This window comes from Gadus chalcogrammus, chromosome 21 (genome assembly GCF_026213295.1).
Source record: "Gadus chalcogrammus isolate NIFS_2021 chromosome 21, NIFS_Gcha_1.0, whole genome shotgun sequence".
NCBI classification, from domain to species: domain Eukaryota; kingdom Metazoa; phylum Chordata; class Actinopteri; order Gadiformes; family Gadidae; genus Gadus; species Gadus chalcogrammus.
This window is the reverse complement of record NC_079432.1, coordinates 1,798,196-1,815,791: the sequence shown is the minus strand read 5'-3', so window position 1 is coordinate 1,815,791 and position 17,596 is coordinate 1,798,196. Positions and strand designations below refer to the sequence as shown.

The following is a 17,596-nucleotide window of genomic DNA, read 5'->3' as shown; positions in this document are numbered from 1 at the left end:
GGAGGAGGTGGAGGAGGAGGTGGAGGAGGAGGAGGAGGGGGAACAGGAGGAGGAAGGAGGAGGAGGAGGAGGGGGATGAGGAGGAGGGGGAGGAGGAGAAGGAGGGGGAACAGGAGGAGGAGGGGGGGGAGCAGGAGGAGGAGGGGGATGAGGAGGAGGAGGGGGGGAGGAGGAGGAGGAGGGGGGGAGGAGGAGGAGCAGGAGGAGAGAGAGGAGGAGGAAGAGGAGGAGGAGGAGGAGGAAGGAGGAGGAGGAGGGGGGGGGGGAGGAAGGAGGAGGAGGAGGAAGGAGGGGGAGGAGGAGGAGGAGGAGGAAGGAGGGGGAGGAGGGGGCCGTAGAGCAGCTTTGCAGACACTTGAGCGACTGACAGCAGATGATTTATGTACACGCACACTCACACACACATTGTGTACATGGCAGATGTTTATTATCAGTTCTGGGAAATCATGGCAGATTCGTCTACGGCTGGAAACCGTTCAGCCTAAGGCACGTCTTCACTTTTTCTTCAGCGTCTTTAACTAATTAGACCCTGAAGACAACGTTAAGACGGTCGTCAAGTCGGAATTATGGTCCAATTAGTTAATTGGACCATAATTAATTAAGAGGTGATAAAGGGCTAGAAAATATTTCTTTACTCTCAAATTATTTCTTTACATTTCAAAACGGACAACAAATAAAAATGTAATTACAACCAGCTTCATACAAAACACAAAACTAACTTAAAAAAAGGAAAAAAACTGAAAATCTTTGGTGAGCAGATGTCCACCAAAGATTTATTATTCCCTTTCTGCTACTGAATGTTCTCAGTGCAGTCTGGTCTCGGTCCAATCAGACCAGAACCTCTGGTCCAACTCAGACCAGAGCCTCTGAACTAACTCAGACCAGAACCTCTGAACTTACTCAGACCAGAACCTCTGAACTAACTCAGACCAGAGCCTCTGAACTAACTCAGACCAGAGCCTCTGAACTAACTCAGACCAGAGCCTCTGAACTAACTCAGACCAGAGCCTCTGAACTAACTCAGACCAGAGCCTCTGGTCTAACTCCGACCAGAGCCTCTGGTCTAACTCCGACCAGAGGTTCTGGTCTCACTCAGACCTCACTCAGTTCCTCTGAAACCTGTCCAACGAGGTGTCACTTTATACCGGGTAACAAAACAACTACAATGCTGACCAGTGAGCTACTTGATGTGGAGCCGGTCATGGACCCTGAATGAGACCCGGTCTGTCAGCTGGTTTTGAATACAGTCGTGGCCTGGCAATGTGCCTGATCCTGATCTAGGTCCAGGTCCAGGTCCTGATCCCAGTCCTGGTCCTGATCCCGGTCCAGGTCCTGATCCAGGTCCAGGTCCTGATCCCGGTCCAGGTCCTGACCCAGTTCCAGGTCCTGATCTCGGTCCAGGTCCTGATCCCGGTCCAGGTCCTGACCCAGGTCCAGGTCCTGATCTCGGTCCAGGTCCTGATCCCAGGTCCTGACCCAGGTCCAGGTCCTGATCCCAGGTCCAGGTCCTGATCCCAGGTCCAGGTCCTGATCCCGGTCCTGGTCCTGATCCCGGTCCCGGTCCTGGTCTTGGGTGATGGATAAGCAGACCCTTCTCACCGGGTGTAAACGCTGTATCCAATCCTTCCTTCTCAGAGGCCAAACTCAATTTTGTTTCGCCTCTGTTGACTTCATATGTATTAGATTAAATCATTTATTAAAATCTGATTCTAATATATATATATATATATATATAATTTTTTTTTAGATTGACTAGGTCAAAGTGCTAGCTCCTCTAGCTAACTGCTAGCTCCTCTGTCTGTGTCTTAATGACTTTGTGTAGTCGTGCAATCCTGTAGGAAATAAAATGTAATAATACTTTAAAAACCTTTAAAAGCATGTTGGTCCCACCCGGAGTGGTGGTGGCTAAAAGAACCAAAGAGCTGCTCCAAAAGTCATCACGCCTTGTACAAAAAAGAGAGGGACTGTGGGCAAACCAGGTCACCAGTGGAGGGCCCAGACCTGCGGCCCCTAGAGACCCCCGTAGAGGGCCCAGACCAGCGGCCCCTAAGGCCCTAGAGGGCCCAGCCCAGGCGGGCCCCTAGAGACCCCCGTAGAGGGCCCAGACCAGGCCCAGCAGGGTGACCAGCAGCGGTGTGGCGGGCCCCGGGACCCGGCCCCCAGAGCTCTTGTAGAAGGAGATCCGGTCCTCCAGGCTGGGGTGGACCTTCTGCCGCACGCTGATGTAGTTGACCAGCACCGAGATGTCCAAGTCCCCTGGAGGGCAGAACCACAGAGGGGTCACAGACCGGGTCAGGGCCCGACAGGGGGGGCAGCGTTGCCAGATTGGGCCGGATTAGCCGCCCAATCTGGCAACAGCTGCTGCTGGATCAGAGGTTCTGCTGTAACGCAGTGGGACAGCTGGACCCCAGAGAAGCAGCACGTGTTGCCAGATTGGGCTGGAAATGTGGCCCAATCTGGCAACACTGCAGGGGGGCCGTAGAGGCTCCCCCAGGGACTGTGAAACGCTTAATAGGCTTCATAGCGTCCAAACCAGGGATGGAAATGAACACCCGCCACACGCCATTTGCGGGTGGATTTGTATGGTGGCGGGTGAATCGTGTCACTTCACCCGCCACTGTGTCGGGTAATACTTTCAAGTCAGGTCCAAACAAATTTGCATATTCAATACATTCGTCATACGCCGCTGCACAGTTCCAAAACTTTTACTGTCAACATCCGGCCCCCTTCTGCTTCTACGCCTCTCTTGCTGATCTGCGACTGTCAACATCCGGGATAATGTACCGGTCACTAACAGCTCTCCAGTCTCACGCATTCGGCGTGAGACACACGCAATTCGGACGAAGACGATGGGTGTGTCGCACAGACGTTGTCATCGTCTTGCCGTCCCTCCCCGTTCGGTGATTGGTTCCCCATCTCAGGCGAAAATCGGATCCATGGAATCCAGGCTGCCTCGCAGCGCGAAATGAAATTGCGCGCAAGGCAGCATGGCTATTGCCAGGCTATTGCCAGGCTATTTCGGAGGCAGGACACGTTCAGAATTCCATTCATAAATGAACAGACGTGACTGTGACGTGAATTGTCTGGCTGGCTGAAATTTGAGAGGGGTTCGGGAAGTGTCCATGGTAAGATTTGTGTAACAAACGAGAGGGAGGTATGATCAGTTAAGCATGACGGAAGAGAAGTGTATGGAAGTAAATCTGTGGCATCGGATTTTGAAAATAAAAAGCAATTGAATTCTAAGCACTGAATATTTATGCATTGAAATAAGGTATCTGGATTTGAATTTCAACGTAATCAACGTCCCAAGTTGTTTTTGAGTTTTTGACGTTGAATCTTTGATTTTGAATTTTTAACATTGAAAAATAAAGCTGAATAGGAGTTCCATTCAAATCCAAATACGTTATTTCAATGCATAAATATTCAGTGCTTAGAGTCCAATGGCTTTTTATTTTCAAAATCTGATGGCACAGATTTACTTCCCTAGAAGTGACTCAGACATTTTGTGGTTAAGAGGGCGTATCGTTTTCCACCATAGATTTCTACAGGAAAAAATCTTTGTGGGGGTGTGGGAATCTAGAGCGGTATGGAAGCGCGCAATAAATTGCAGAGCCAGAATTCTGAACATTTAGTCAGCATTTCAGATTTCTCAGTTCTCTCTAGCGTGACTGGAGAGAACTTCCTTAAATTAACCTTTAATGCTAGATTTGCACAAACGCTATTGTGTGAATTAGTTTGGTTCTCTTTCATGGAAGACGGAAGTGGGAGATCCCTGGGGCTTGCACACGCCATGCACACGCTCACACGCCACACTTTGTATTTCTCACGCAGAGAAATTACCAGGATAGCGCCAACCAATTTGGGCCGCTATTTAACAGTGTTACAGGTAGGAATCAAATGTGTTTCGCGTATGTAGGGTAGGCCTAACCATACGTCCTCTTTTGCCCGGACATGCCCTCTTTTTGAGACAATGTTTTGCGGAATTTCAAAATCGTCCGGGATTTTATTAAAGCCTCATACATGTTCACATTGAATTTGCGTTGCGTTTCTCTGGGTCGTTTACAAACTAGTTAGGCTACGACCTCCCCTACTCAGTTCTGTTCGCTTTGCATTGGTGGAAGTGAGTAGGGGGAGTGTTTAAGTAGAGCCTTCAGATTGGACGGTTTGACTTACTCAGTTACCGTCGTGTTTGTATTTACTTTTTTACCATTATTGTTTTATAGGGACAAACATTAACAAATTTCTCATACAGTTGATTGATAAATTTATATCTAGACTATTGAACAGAAAGAAAGTGTCATACGTTAGTTACCATGTCTGTGGACAAATTTGTATTTAGTCACATGTAAATATAAAAAAAAATTGACTTATGATGGTGTAGCCATGCATGTTGTTTTATTGTTAATATGTCAATTCGTTTTTTATTGAAAATACTTTGTATAGATGAATTATCCCAAAACTTCATAACACCTTTGAAATAAACAGGACTTAACATGGCAGATACCTGTGTATTGTTTATCGGTAAGAGTGTAACGTTTTCAACTCAGTTCCTTGGCAGAACCTACTTACAGTAAAAATCACTTCTGATGGAAAAAAATGTGTATGAAAAACACTTTTCTTATCTATTGTTACTATTATATTGTTCAAAATTTACGCATTTATTAAAAAAAAAAATAGCGTATAAAAAGGCTTTTATACTTTTTTTAAACATGGCTTTTATTTTAAACATGGCTGGTAAAAAAGATGAGTGACTGGTAGTTTTTGAAATCTACCTGCCACAGTGGCTGGTGGGCAAAAAAGTGAATTTCCATCCCTGGTCCAAACCCTCCATTGATGGTGAGTTGGAACGCTGAGTCGCCGTAGTAACGCAGGGTAAACAATTAAAGGGCCAGTACCCATATCTTGTGGTGTTACATTTTTTAACATGTATTTAAAGATTTGTATTCTGGTGTTAAACATTACAGGGTGATTGTTGATGAAGAAAAGAGATGGTTTGAATCTGAGGGGTTGGCGGCTCGTTAACTCGTTAGCAGTTCAGACAGGAAGGAACAGCTGGAGTCATCTGAGGGCCCAGTCCACTTTAAATAGCAGATTGTTGATTCAACTCTACTACAGTTGTGCGTCGAGCCTTTCCAACACAGGGTGTTTACTGTCTCCTCTCTCTCTCTTCCCCTTATGTTGGTCTTTATGGACACATGATGGAGCACCAGCTCACAGTAGTTAGTAGTAGTTATTACCATCTGAGAGGTTAAAATCAGAAGATTAATTAGCCATCCAACAACTTGGCCCGAACAGACCGGATATTAACATTATCCAACAAATGAAGGATGGGGGAAAACGTACAACAGAACTGGCATGTCTATGAGAAGAAAAAATGTGGTTGCTCAATGAGAAACACAGTTTTTTGTTTCCGATGTCTACTTTTCCAAGCAAGTGTGTGCACAGGATAAGGGGACAAGGGGATGTATGGATGACGGGTGTGAGTGATGTGAAGCACTTTTTGGAAAGTTAATATTGCTGCGCAGCTGGACGAGGGCTATCATGTCAGTGTGAGGAATCACAGTAAGGAGGTCGACAACAACCGACACTTTCTGTCCAAGTTCATTGACTGTGTACAACTCTGTGGAGCATTCGAACTGGCGCTCAAGAGGAGATAACGAGTGAATCATCAGATAGACCTGGTGTCTTCCTGGGCTTTGTGGGTTTAGTAGCATCATTGGATAGCGCACTAAGAGAACGTCTGGAGAAGGCCACGGTGTTCAAAGGTACGTCCAACCTCACTCAGAATGAGAGTCGCATTATACAGGATCTGAAAAACACAGAATTCCTTGCAGTGCAGGCCGACGGAACGACGTTGTTTCAACCCATTGCCAATTCGTTGTTGTGTTTCGTTACATAGGCGAAGCACAGGTCTTTTTGTTTCAAACAAATCAATGGAGGCACGACCGCAGAGGCCATCTCTAATGTACTTCTGCAACAATTGGGTGTCGTTTGTTCAGCGGAGGATGAGGTGGACAGAGAGAGGCTGATGATGGCACAAACATATGATGGAGCGAGTGTGATGCGAGGAGCAACAGGTGGAGGAAGGTTCAGGACATTTATCCCAATGCCCACTTCATACACCGTCACGCACACCGACTGAATTTGGTTACGCAACAGGCCGTGTCCTCAATTACCCTTGTAATTGAGGAATTGAGCGTGGCTTCCTCTCTGACATCAGCGGTTTTTCTTCCTTTTCTCACGTTCCCCAAAGAGAACAGCCACTTTGGACAGCATTCTAGCAAGGAGTTCGCCACGCGCATCCCAGCAAGCTGGAACTTTCCTAGTCTCAAAGTCAGTACAGTGTATGAGAATAGCCGCACATATCGGCCTTCATATCGACATCTTCTGAAGGCAGGCAAGCTCGAGTGAATGCGTTTCTGTTCGGTAGAATATCTCTGTAACGAAACCGTGACATATCTGCATCAGCTCTGTGACCGCACCCACTGCAGAGCAGACAGGAAGGACTAAAGAGGCACAGGAAGTGGTCATCATTCGTGGGGACTTTTTGGAGGCCGACGCTTTGAAAGGCGGGCTCCACAAAGTCAGGCGGAGGTTTACGGGCCAAAAGGAAGATCCCCAGAGAACAGGAGGTGTAACCCACGGCAACGCCCCGGCGTCTCGGCCACTCACCCGAGTCGTGCTTGACGTTCTGGTCTCGGATCATGGAGAAGCCGTCGCCCCCGGCGACCAGGTAGGAGGGCAGCACCACCCTGTACAGCGCCCCCCGGTCCACCGGCTCGTAGCGCGGCACCCGGCACTCGGTGCAGAGCACCCGCAGGCTGCGGACGCGCGCGCCGGGGGGGCGGGACAGGTCGTACACCACCCGGATCCCTGGGGAGAGGGGGGGCGGGGTTACCTCTGACCTCTGACCTCCGACCTGCTGCATTGTGTCGACGTTGTGTTGGCCTAGAGAGTGCCAAACGGTGTTTCGTCGTGTGCTACAATGACAATTAAACTGCGTAGGACGTCGGCGCGTCACACGTCCTGTACTGTACTGTACAGAGCTGCCGTTATTATGGGATGTCCCGGAGGGCGGAGGGCTCACCGGACACCTGCAGGAACTCCCCGGTGGACAGTCCATAGCGCCGCACGGCGTGCTCGAAGGCGCTGAGGAGCGTGGCGCCGCTCAGCTGCACCAGGTCAAAGGTCCCGCCGAACGGCATCACCGCAAGCAGGTCCTCCACCGTGATGTCCCCTGCACAGAGCACAGGGTCAAAGGTCAAAGGTCGTCCTCCACCGTGATGTCCCCTGCACAGAGCACAGGGTCAAAGGTCAAAGGTCGCACCCTGACCGGGTCCTCCCCCGTGATGTCCCCTGCACAGAGCACAGGGTCAAAGGTCGCACCCTGACCGGGTCCTCCAACGTGATGTCCCCTGCACCAGGGACACAGCGGTAGACCCGGGTCAAAGGTCAAAGGTGGTAAGAGTGAACAAAGCTAGAACACAGCCTAAGTGGAAGACTTCATTTCCGCCTGAAATTAATTTCGTGTTTTAGATTAAGAGGAAAAAACCTCTTTGAAATTTGAGGCTTCACCCGGACACGGGTCACTGCGGGATGGGGACGATAAAAGCCTTGTTGTTACACTTCCTGCTGCCCGGCAGTACCGGTCCTGACACCAGCTACACACCAGCTACACACCAGCTACACACCAGCTACACACCAGCTACACACCAGCTACAACGTTCTATGGTGTGATGGTGGAAAGGTGCCCTCCTCTAGTATCTCTTGGACAAGTGTTAGATGTCTAATCTTGTCATATCGTATTGCTCCTATCCTGCTTATGGAAAGATTTCCCGGCAGATATGCCCTCGCTCCCTCCCTCTCTCCCTCCCTCGCTCCCTCCCTCTCTCCCTCCCTCTCTCTCTCCCTCCCTCTCTCCCTCCCTCTCTCTCTCCCTCCCTCTCTCTCTCTCTCCATCTCTCCCTCCCTCCCTCCCTCTCTCTCTCTCTCCCTCTCTCCCTCCCTCTCTCTCTCTCTCCCTCTCTCCCTCTCTCCATCTCTCCCTCCCTCTCTCTCTCTCTCCTCTCTCCCTCCCTCCCTCCCTCTCTCCCTCCCTCTCTCTCTCCCTCCCTCTCTCTCTCTCTCTCTCCCTCTCTCCCTCCCTCCCTCCCTCTCTCTCTCTCGCTCCCTCCCTCTCTCTCTCTCTCCCTCTCTCTCTCTCTCCATCTCTCCCTCCCTCTCCCTCTCTCCCCTCCCTCCCTCCCTCCTGTTCAGATGCTTGAGGAGTGAGGTCAGCAGAGGGAGCAGAACCTCAGGTGAGACTGACCGCTCTCATCAGTTCATGTAGACAGCGACAGCCATCTGAGCACTCCTGTGTTCATCTGATCTGATCTGAGGACAGGCCTAGAGGTCGTCTTTGGAGGCGGGTTTTGAGAGGCGCTGTGTCTGTAATGATTTGGGCTTTGTACGGTTTGGTTTTATGGGATTTTATTGGATGGTGGTGACGCAATCTCTTACTTGTTATCTATTCCCACGTCTTTACTTTCTTTCCGTTCCCGAGGTTCGATGTGCGGGATGTTGAGGCGGATGTGGCCGCAGTATCCCATCGTCTCCTCACTGACTCAGCGGTCGACCTTCCCATGAACAATCCTAACGTCTGAAGACATGGTTGCCACGACTCCAGCCTCACTGTTTCCTTACAAGGTCGTCCCTCTCTCCCGTCTCTAGATCACTCCCTCCCTCTCTCTCCCCCGTCTCACTCTCCCCCTTACTGTCTCTCTCTTTTCCCCCCTCGGCCCACTTACAACCCCCCCGAGGTCTCCCTCCCCCGTCCCTCCCTCTCTCCCCGCGCGTCTCCCCCCTCCCTCCCCTTGTGTCTCCCCCTCCCTCCCTCTCTCCCGCGCGTCTCCCCCCTCCCTCCCCTTGTGTCTCCCCCCTCCCTCCCTCTCACGCGTCTCCCCCTCCCTCCCCTTGTGTCTCCCCCTCCCTCCCTCTCTCCCGCGCGTCTCCCCCCTCCCTCCCCCTTGTGTCTCCCCCCTCCCTCCCCCTTGTGTCTCCCCCCTCCCTCACCTTGTGTCTCCCCCCTCCCTCCCACTCTCCCCCTTGTGTCTCCCCCTCCCTCCCTCTCTCCCCCCCTTCCTCACCGTCGGCGCTCCTCTCGTTGATGGAGGTCCGCACCGACCCCTCCCTCCCCCCTCCCTCTTCCCCTCCTCCCCCCTCCCTCCCCCCCTCCTCCCCCCCCCTCCCTCTCCCCCTCCTCCCCCCCTCCCTCCCTCTCCCCCTCCTCCCCCCCTCCCTCCCCCCCTCCCTCTTCCCCTCCTCCCCCCCCCCTCCCTCTCCTCCCCCCCCTCCCTCTCCCCCAACCCCCGCTCTCACCGTCGGCGCTCCTCTCGTCGATGGAGGTCCTCACCGACCCCCCGTTCAGGATGCAGGCCGCCACATGGTTCCACTGGAGCTCGTCTGCGTACTTGATGTTGTTGTGGATCTGGAACCCAACCGCAGGCTAGCGTTAGCACGCGCTAGCCCCCAGCTAACGGGCCAACCCACACGCAGTGAATGTGCGCCCGTTGGCAACGTTAACACACGCTAGCCCCTAGCGAATGGGTTCAACATAGCTGCTGGATCGGAATCCTAACACATGCTAATGATTATCCTGAGTTAGCTGCTGGATCGGCAAGCTAACACATGCTAATGATTATCCTGAGTTAGCTGCTGGATCGGAATCCTAACACATGCTAATGATTGTCCTGATGGCAGAGCATGCTGAGACACGGACTAGAGTCCCCCCTAACGTCAGAGGACCCCCGCCCTGGACTAGAGTCCCCCCTAACGTCAGAGGACCCCCGCCCTGGACTAGAGTCCCCCCTAACGTCAGAGGACCCCCGCCCTGGACTAGAGTCCCCCCTAACGTCAGAGGACCCCCGCCCTGGACTAGAGTCCCCCCTAACGTCAGAGGACCCCGGTCCCTGGACTAGAGTCCCCCGTAACGTCAGAGGACCCCCGCCCTGGACTAGAGTCCCCCCTAACGTCAGAGGACCCCCGCCCTGGACTAGAGTCCCCCATAACGTCTGTCTCAACCCCAACGTCCCAGGCACGCTTTGAGGGCCCCTGTTCGGTTGCTGCTTGAGGTTGATTGGCCGTGACCGGTCCATCATACCCCTGATTGGTCACTCCACTAGTGATGTCACTAGTGGACAGATGTTCAAACAGCTTAGGAAGAACCAATGGTAAGGCCCTGCGTCCCAAGTGGCTGGAGTCGTCCCCAAAGGGGGGAGTCTCACCATGGCGACCCTCCGCCAGTCCCCAGTGGGCGGAGTCTCACTAGGGGGCGGAGTCATCCCCAGAGGGCGGAGTCTCACCATGGCGTCACAGATGAGGTTCCCCAGGTTGCACTCCCGGAAGCGGCATTCCTCGAAGGTCCCGTTCAGGAACACCAGCGTCTTCCCCACCGTCTTGGACGAGTACACGGTCAGGTTCTGCCTCCAGGTCGCCACCTCGGCCGCCACCGACGCATCTGGAAGACCAGCAGACCCCCTTAGACCAGCATGACCCCCTTAGACCAGCATGACCCCCTTAGACCCCCTTAGACCAGCATGACCCCCTTAGACCAGCATGACCCCCTTAGACCCCCTTAGACCAGGATGACCCCCTTAGACCCCCTTAGACCAGCATGACCCCCTTAGACCAGCATGACCCCCTTAGACCAGCATGACCCCCTTAGACCCCCTTAGACCAGCATGACCCCCTTAGACCAGCATGACCCCCTTAGACCAGCATGACCCCCTTAGACCAGCAGACCCCCTTATGGTACGGCCACACCAACCGCGTTACTCGCGTTGGATAACGCGAGTAACGCGCCTAACCTGACGCTTGATCATTGTGTGATGGTTCAACGCTTCCAACGCGTCAACACGCCAACGCAGCCAAATGAGTCCATGTCCATGCAAGTGAACGGAGCGTTCCCTCTTCGTCATAACTATCAAACCAAACATCCTTCACATTCACCGAGCGAACATTATGAAAGTAAAATGCACATTTCTCGCTAAAAATGTTTCCATAAACGCATTTAATGGCGTAACTATGTTACTATTTCCACCCAGAATAAAGAAAGATGTCGGCCGTATGCTTCTGTGCAAGCGTCACTACTCTCTGCCAGTGACGTCGGGTCAAGCTCCACGCTGATTGGCTAAGCGTCACGCGTTGGAGCGTTGAAAGTTCAATTTTTTGAATTCCTGGCGTTGGTGCGTTGGGCGCGTTACTGCGTTTACGTGCGTAATTACGTGCAACGGCCGCGTCTAACGCCCCTAACGCAACGCTTCAACACGTGTAACGCGCCTAGACCAATGGTTCCCTATGCAAAAATGCAGATTTTCAACGCCCCTAACGCGAGTAACGCGGTTGGTGTGGCCGTACCTTAAGACCAGGATGACCCCCTTAGACCAGCATGACCCCACCCAGACCCCCTTGGACCAGCCAGACCCCCTTAGACCAGGATGACCCTCTTAGACCAGGATGACCCCCTTAGACCAGAATGACCCCCTAAGACCAGCATGACCCCCTTAGACCAGCATGACCCCACCCAGACCCCGTTAGACCAGAATGACCCCCTTAGACCAGGATGACCCCACCCAGACCCCGTTAGACCAGCAGACCCCCTTAGACCAGGATGACCCCCTTAGACCAGCATGACCCCCTTAGACCAGGATGACCCCCTTAGGCTCAGCTCAGACCCCGTTAGCTCAGCTAGCGTTAGCTAACTGTGTGTCTTTTCTAACAGATGACATTTAGTTCAACGGTTGTTCTCTCCGGGCTGCTCCCTCCCTGGTGGGCGCGGTCAGAGACCCGCTGGTTACAGCGGCCCTGCGCTACTCGCCCTTCTGCTCCTAACCCTCTAACCCTAACCCTCTAACCCTAACCCTAACCCTAACCCAGCGGTATTCACTATTTTTTTCAGGAGAGCCGCACTGACAGGACAGAGTCAACAGGAAAGAATTTGGTCCCTTTTAACCTCGAATGCGTCAACCTGGTGCACTTTGAGAGGAACAGTAAGACTGGGTGACTGTGTGCTGTGTGCGGGCCTACCCTCAGAGCGCGGTGTGTGTGTGTGTGTGTGTGTGTGTGTGTGTGTGTGTGTGTGTGTGTGTGTGTGTGTGTGTGTGTGTGTGTGTGTGTGTGTGTGTGTGTGTGTGTGTGTGTGTGTGCGTGCAGCCCTACCTTCAGGAACGTTGCTGTCCAGTAGGATGGGGTTCCCTTTGGCCTCCTTCACATTCCCCTCCTGGTCGAAGGTCAGCTTCAGGTAGCCCAGGTACTTCCCGAAGGCGTAGGCCTGCACCACCGGGACGGTCCCGCCGTGGTCGGACTGCACCAGGAAGGGATAGTCCCCCGCCGGGACCTCAGTGGACGGGGGGGGCCCTGTGGAGACGCAGATTAACGTCTGAGAGCTGGGGCGGGGGGGGGGGGTGTTGACACAGGCCTTTGTGTGTCTGCTCTCTGCGGAAGTCTCTCGATAAGAGCTTTGAATAACATGTTGGTGTTGGCCGGTCAAAGGGAAACTCCCGTTTCTGGCGTTTCTTGAAGAGTAGCTTTCGGTACCGGTGGGCGCTCTGCTGTTCTTGGCTCTTGAGCTCAGAACGACACCGAGAGAGAGAGCGCGCCTAAAGTACTAGGGGCCGGTTCGCATACACAACGGCAAGGACTGAAGGACACACTAAACAGATCCCCTGATGCCACGGGTTAGATAACGGTCAGTGGGGACCTCAGTGGACATCTTCTGACCGGCGGACAATCACTCAGAGTCCTGGGACCATGTTGTGTACGCGTGTGCTTCTCTGTGTGTGTCCTTTGTTGTGTATAAATGATCTGTATACAGGAAGGTGTTAGTGTAGTTAAGTTTGTGTACCTGTGTACAGGAAGGTGTTGTGTGGTTACATGAAGGTGTTGTGTAGCTATGTGTGTGTACCTGTGTACAGGAAGGTGTTGTGTGTTTATATGAAGGTGTTGTGTAGCTATGTGTGTGTACCTGTGTACAGGAAGGTGTTTGTGTGGTTACATGAAGGTGTTGTGTAGCTATGTGTGTGTACCTGTGTACAGGAAGGTGTTTGTGTGTCCCCCGATCACCACGTCCAACCCGCGGACCTTCCTGGCGATCTCCTGGTCTTTGGTGAAGCCCGAGTGACCCAGGGCGATGATCTTGTTGACCCCCAGGGTCAGCAGCTTGTCTACCTGCAGCTGGACCGCGGCCACCTCCTCCCCGAACACCAGGTTGGGTCCTGAGGGAGAGCAGAGCATTCTGGGTAATGGAGTCCCACCACCGGCGGACTTCACTGACTGGAATGTAGTCAAGTGTTTGTTACTTCAGAAGGAGAGACTAACGATAGAGGAGATACAGACGAACAGAAGGAGAGACAGAAGGAGGGACTGGTGAACAGGAGGAGAGACAGGAGGAGAGACTGGTGAACAGGAGGAGAGACAGGAGGAGAGACTGGTGAACAGGAGGAGAGACAGGAGGAGAGGGAGAAGGAGAGACAGAAGGAGAGACAGGAGGAGAGGGAGAAGGAGAGACAGGTGGACAGAAGGAGAGACAGAAGGAGAAACTGGTGAACAGGAGGAGAGACAGGAGGAGAGACAGAAGGCGAGAGAGAAGGAGAGACAGAAGGAGACAGGAGGAGAGACAGAAGGAGACAGAAGGAGAGACAGAAGGAGAGACAGAAGGAGAGACTGGTGAACAGGAGTAGAGACTGGTGAGCAGAATGTTAACGGACAGACAGACACACACCCGCAGTGGGTCCAGGACCCAGGTGACTGGAGAGACCACCAACCAATGGACCCAATGGAGCATCAGGAGGGGGGAGGGGGGTTGAGGAGGGGGAGGTTACCTGGCTGGGAGAGGGAGGGGGTCTCCTGGGAGGTGTAGCCCACGATGCCCACCTTCTGCCCGTCCACCTTCAGGATCTTGTAGGGCTCAAAGCGGCCGTCTAGCTTCGGCGCCAAGATGGCGTTTAGGTTGGCGCTGAGCACGGGGAACCGCACGTCCTCCAGAAAGGGCTTCACCAGACCCTCCACGCCGTTGTCAAACTCGTGGTTCCCCAGCGCCTGCGGACGGAGGGACGGACGGTCAGCTGGAGCCTCGGAGGAGCAGGCAGAGGAGGAACGTCAGTCCAGGTTGTGTTTGGGGAGGCGGCGGGCTCCATTTCCCCGTAAAGAACCGACGTTCTACTTTAATCCCCGAAAAACCGAATACAGTTGGAAATATACGTATAAGGGGGGGCAATTTATTTGAAACCCAATGAAACTCAATTCAACAACACTATGTTTGTCTTTGTGTCTGGTTTAGGTCGCTGCCTTCAGTCTACTCTTCCCAGACCTGATGTAGGTTGGTGAACCAGACTCTGGTGTATATTCAGTCTAATTATAGGTTGGCCCGCAGAAATTCTAACTGTTTACACCGTTTTCCTCTCCGTGCGCTGAGGAAAACGGGTTCCTCTCCTGGTCACGTGTCTCCGTCGGAGCTGCAGGCTCTGTTGGATTAAAACGCTCTTTCCAAGGTAAACAGGAGGTCCTTCAACTAAATATTCAACAATGACTCCAATAAGTTTATTCCAACACAATAATTCCAGACTTGTCCCGCTCGATCCCGACTATCTCTCACGCATCCCTCGCCATGTAACACACGCGTTATAGGCGGCGGTTCCTGATCACTTCTGACAGAGAACCACCGAGGTGGAGGAGCTCCGAGGTGGAGGAGCTCCGAAGTAGAGGAGGTGGTGGCGCCTACCATCGCGTCGTACCGCAGACGGTTCATGAAGAAAGCCGCCTCGGCGCCCTTGTAGAAGTTGAACCAGACGCTCCCCTGGAACTGGTCCCCGGCGTCCAGCAGGAGAACGTTGTTCTCGCGGTTCCGGATTTCGTTCACCTGCCAGGACCTCCGCGCTACCCCGGCGAAGCATGGAGCCTTGGCGGGGGCGCACTTCCCCGATTCGCTGCTCGTCGGCTCCATCCGGGCGTGGACGTCGTTGGTGTGCAGCAGGACTAGGTCCCAGGCCAGAGTCCGGTCCAGGCAGACCACGAGGAGGCAGAGCAGCGGGAGAGTCCTCCTGGTCCCCCGCGGAGCGACCATCTCACAGCCGAGTGTCGTCTGACGGGTGAAGAGTGGTTACCGAAGAGTGGGACCAGAGTTCAAATCCGAGTTGGAGTTTGAAGCCCTCCTCTAAATGCGCTTGGGTGGGGGGGGGGGGGGGGGGGGGGGGATGTTGTTCTTCAAAGTTCATCATGTTCTTGTCGACATGCCCCACCGCTGTGCGCTGAAGTGTTTTTACTGAAAAAAATGTTTTATAATAATACATAATGTAATGCATTTGTATTGCTGTGTATACAAATATAAAAAAAATCTTATCAAATCGCTTTAAACGTTTCCCTGATTGGATCGTTTCTTCTCAATATTTCTTCCTTGCTAATTCAAGGGAGTTTTTTTTTCTTGCCCTTTTTGGGGGCTTGGGTAAAGGGGGGGTCATAAATATTTGGCCTGGTAAGCACTTTGAGACTGTAATGGTGATTAAGGGCTATACAAATAAATTGTCATTGAATTGAATTGAATTGATCATCGATGCCTTGCATGGATGGGTGATACTGTCGAAATAGCTGTGAAACTATTGTGTGCTCTTTTGCATTTAGAAGTCTCATCTGTCCAAGACGCAACATCTCGTGAAGAATTTGCGAAGGCGTGCGCGCCCTTGTGCGTGTGTGCAGACAGTACCACCACCGTACGTCCGGCCCTCCACCACCCCGTCCCCTGGGTTTGGCAAGTGTCTCCTAACTTTCACGCATTCATGATTTGTTGACATCACGATGCTTCATGTGTCGAGTTTGACATCCGATCTGACCGTCTTTCTTTTCTTCATTGGTCCATCATGATTCATGGACCTGAACAAGGTTCAAATGCGCGTTCATGGTCCTGGTAATAACGAGACGCCTCGTAACTGTACGTCCACACCAGAAGCGAATTGAGCTACCAAATCGCCGGAAGTCATTCACTTTCTATGGGCAAGAGCAACCAAAGCGACCAAAGCGACCAACGCTACCAGCGGCCAAAGTTGAGCGACCACAGCGTCCAAAAAGTTGAAAACTTTTGAACTTTATGCAAATTACAATGAAGCGTTTCAGCGGCAAAACACTGACAGCCAATCGGAATGTAGACGCTCTTCGCCTGCGTGGATCCCAGGGAACACCGGCAGGCACTTTTGAATTGTACGTCATGAGCGACTTGAGAGACCAAAGCGAACAGAAATATTCGCAGCAAAACTTTATGAGCGACCATATAGTTTCGGTGTGTGGACGTACAGTAAGTGATGATGCTCACGTTTACGCGTGTTCCCGAATCCCGACCGAGACCGTTCATGTGCACTGCGTTCGGATCTAAAAGTTATTCACAGCAGGGTTTTTTATATCCGATAAAAAACAGTCAGAACTAAAAGGAAATAGTAGGATCAGTTTCAAGTTTGAACGCCTTTATTTCCTTGTAGCTTATCACCTACTATCCTATTGCTTTTATTTATGAGATGAGAAGCACATTGCAGTGCCACAAAACTTTCATGTTCCACCATGTTCATGCGTGTCACTCAATACCTCACCACCTGGGCAACTCTGTTATCCAACTCTGGCCCCATGTTTCGATAATGTTTTCCACATATTTCCCAGCGATGTGAACGGGCCACGAGTTTCCTGGTGCTTTCCACCGAAACCCAACGGACTGGGGAGATTAGATAACTACGTCACGTTTATTTGAATATTAAGATTAATCTCTGAACAGTTAAAGCCAAAAGGGTCCTGAAACAATTTTGTACCTATTTATTAGAAAATTACCATTTCTACATTTCAATCAGTTCTACATTAAGCATACGCTTTTATCCAAAGCGACTTACATCAGTTAATACACACACTTACACACGCACACACACACACACACACACACACACACACACACACACACACACACACACACACACACACACACACACACACACACACACTATACTCCAAGATCAACACACCCCTTGTCTTTAGGACTCAGACCAGGGCCTCTGAGATCATAACTATAGCTCTCATTGTGAAAGAATCTGTTGGAGGATCGATTTGGTATTAAGTTCACAACCTCCTCGTGGGTCTCGTACCCCAGGACCTCAGAGCTGATTCCAGCGAGATCCAGGTGGAGATTCGGAAATGTCAGCGAGTGACATTTTTCATGCTTTAAGGTTTACGTAAAGACACTTAAGAGCTCCATCACACACCGGTTGTAGCAGTTTGACTTGTTGTGTAAACACTAATGAATCTCCACTGGGATGAGTACAATAGGCCTCCCCTCTGGTCTAGTTCCGGTGATAATAGAGGCTACGGTCACAAAGAGGCTATAGATGTTCTATGTGAGGGATAAGAATAGGGAGGCATGAGTTAAATCCATTTGGCTGATGTGTGTTTACTGGCGTTAGGATAATAAGTGGCCCACTTTCTGTCACATGCGGTATTCATTATCCCGTCTTCCTTCTGCGGTCCATCCGCGCCTTCTGGCGGCCGCCCGGGGAACCACACACCCCTTCTTTAAACGCTGAGCACGTCATCAGGG

General features: G+C 52.0%; 1 protein-coding gene across 1 annotated transcript; it reads right to left on the bottom strand.

Moving 5' to 3' along the window:
- Positions 1–409: 409 nt before the first annotated feature.
- On the bottom strand, positions 410–15,172 carry LOC130374120 (snake venom 5'-nucleotidase-like). The gene is made up of 9 exons (XM_056580715.1): positions 14,756–15,172; positions 13,857–14,073; positions 13,062–13,250; positions 12,196–12,393; positions 10,341–10,495; positions 9,358–9,466; positions 7,088–7,237; positions 6,673–6,873; positions 410–2,256 (listed from the first exon to the last, which is right to left on the bottom strand). The coding sequence occupies exons 1-9, from the start codon at positions 15,095–15,097 to the stop codon at positions 2,081–2,083; spliced, it is 1,737 nt and encodes a 578-aa protein (XP_056436690.1). The 5' UTR covers positions 15,098–15,172; the 3' UTR covers positions 410–2,080.
- Between the last annotated feature and the right edge of the window lie 2,424 nt (positions 15,173–17,596).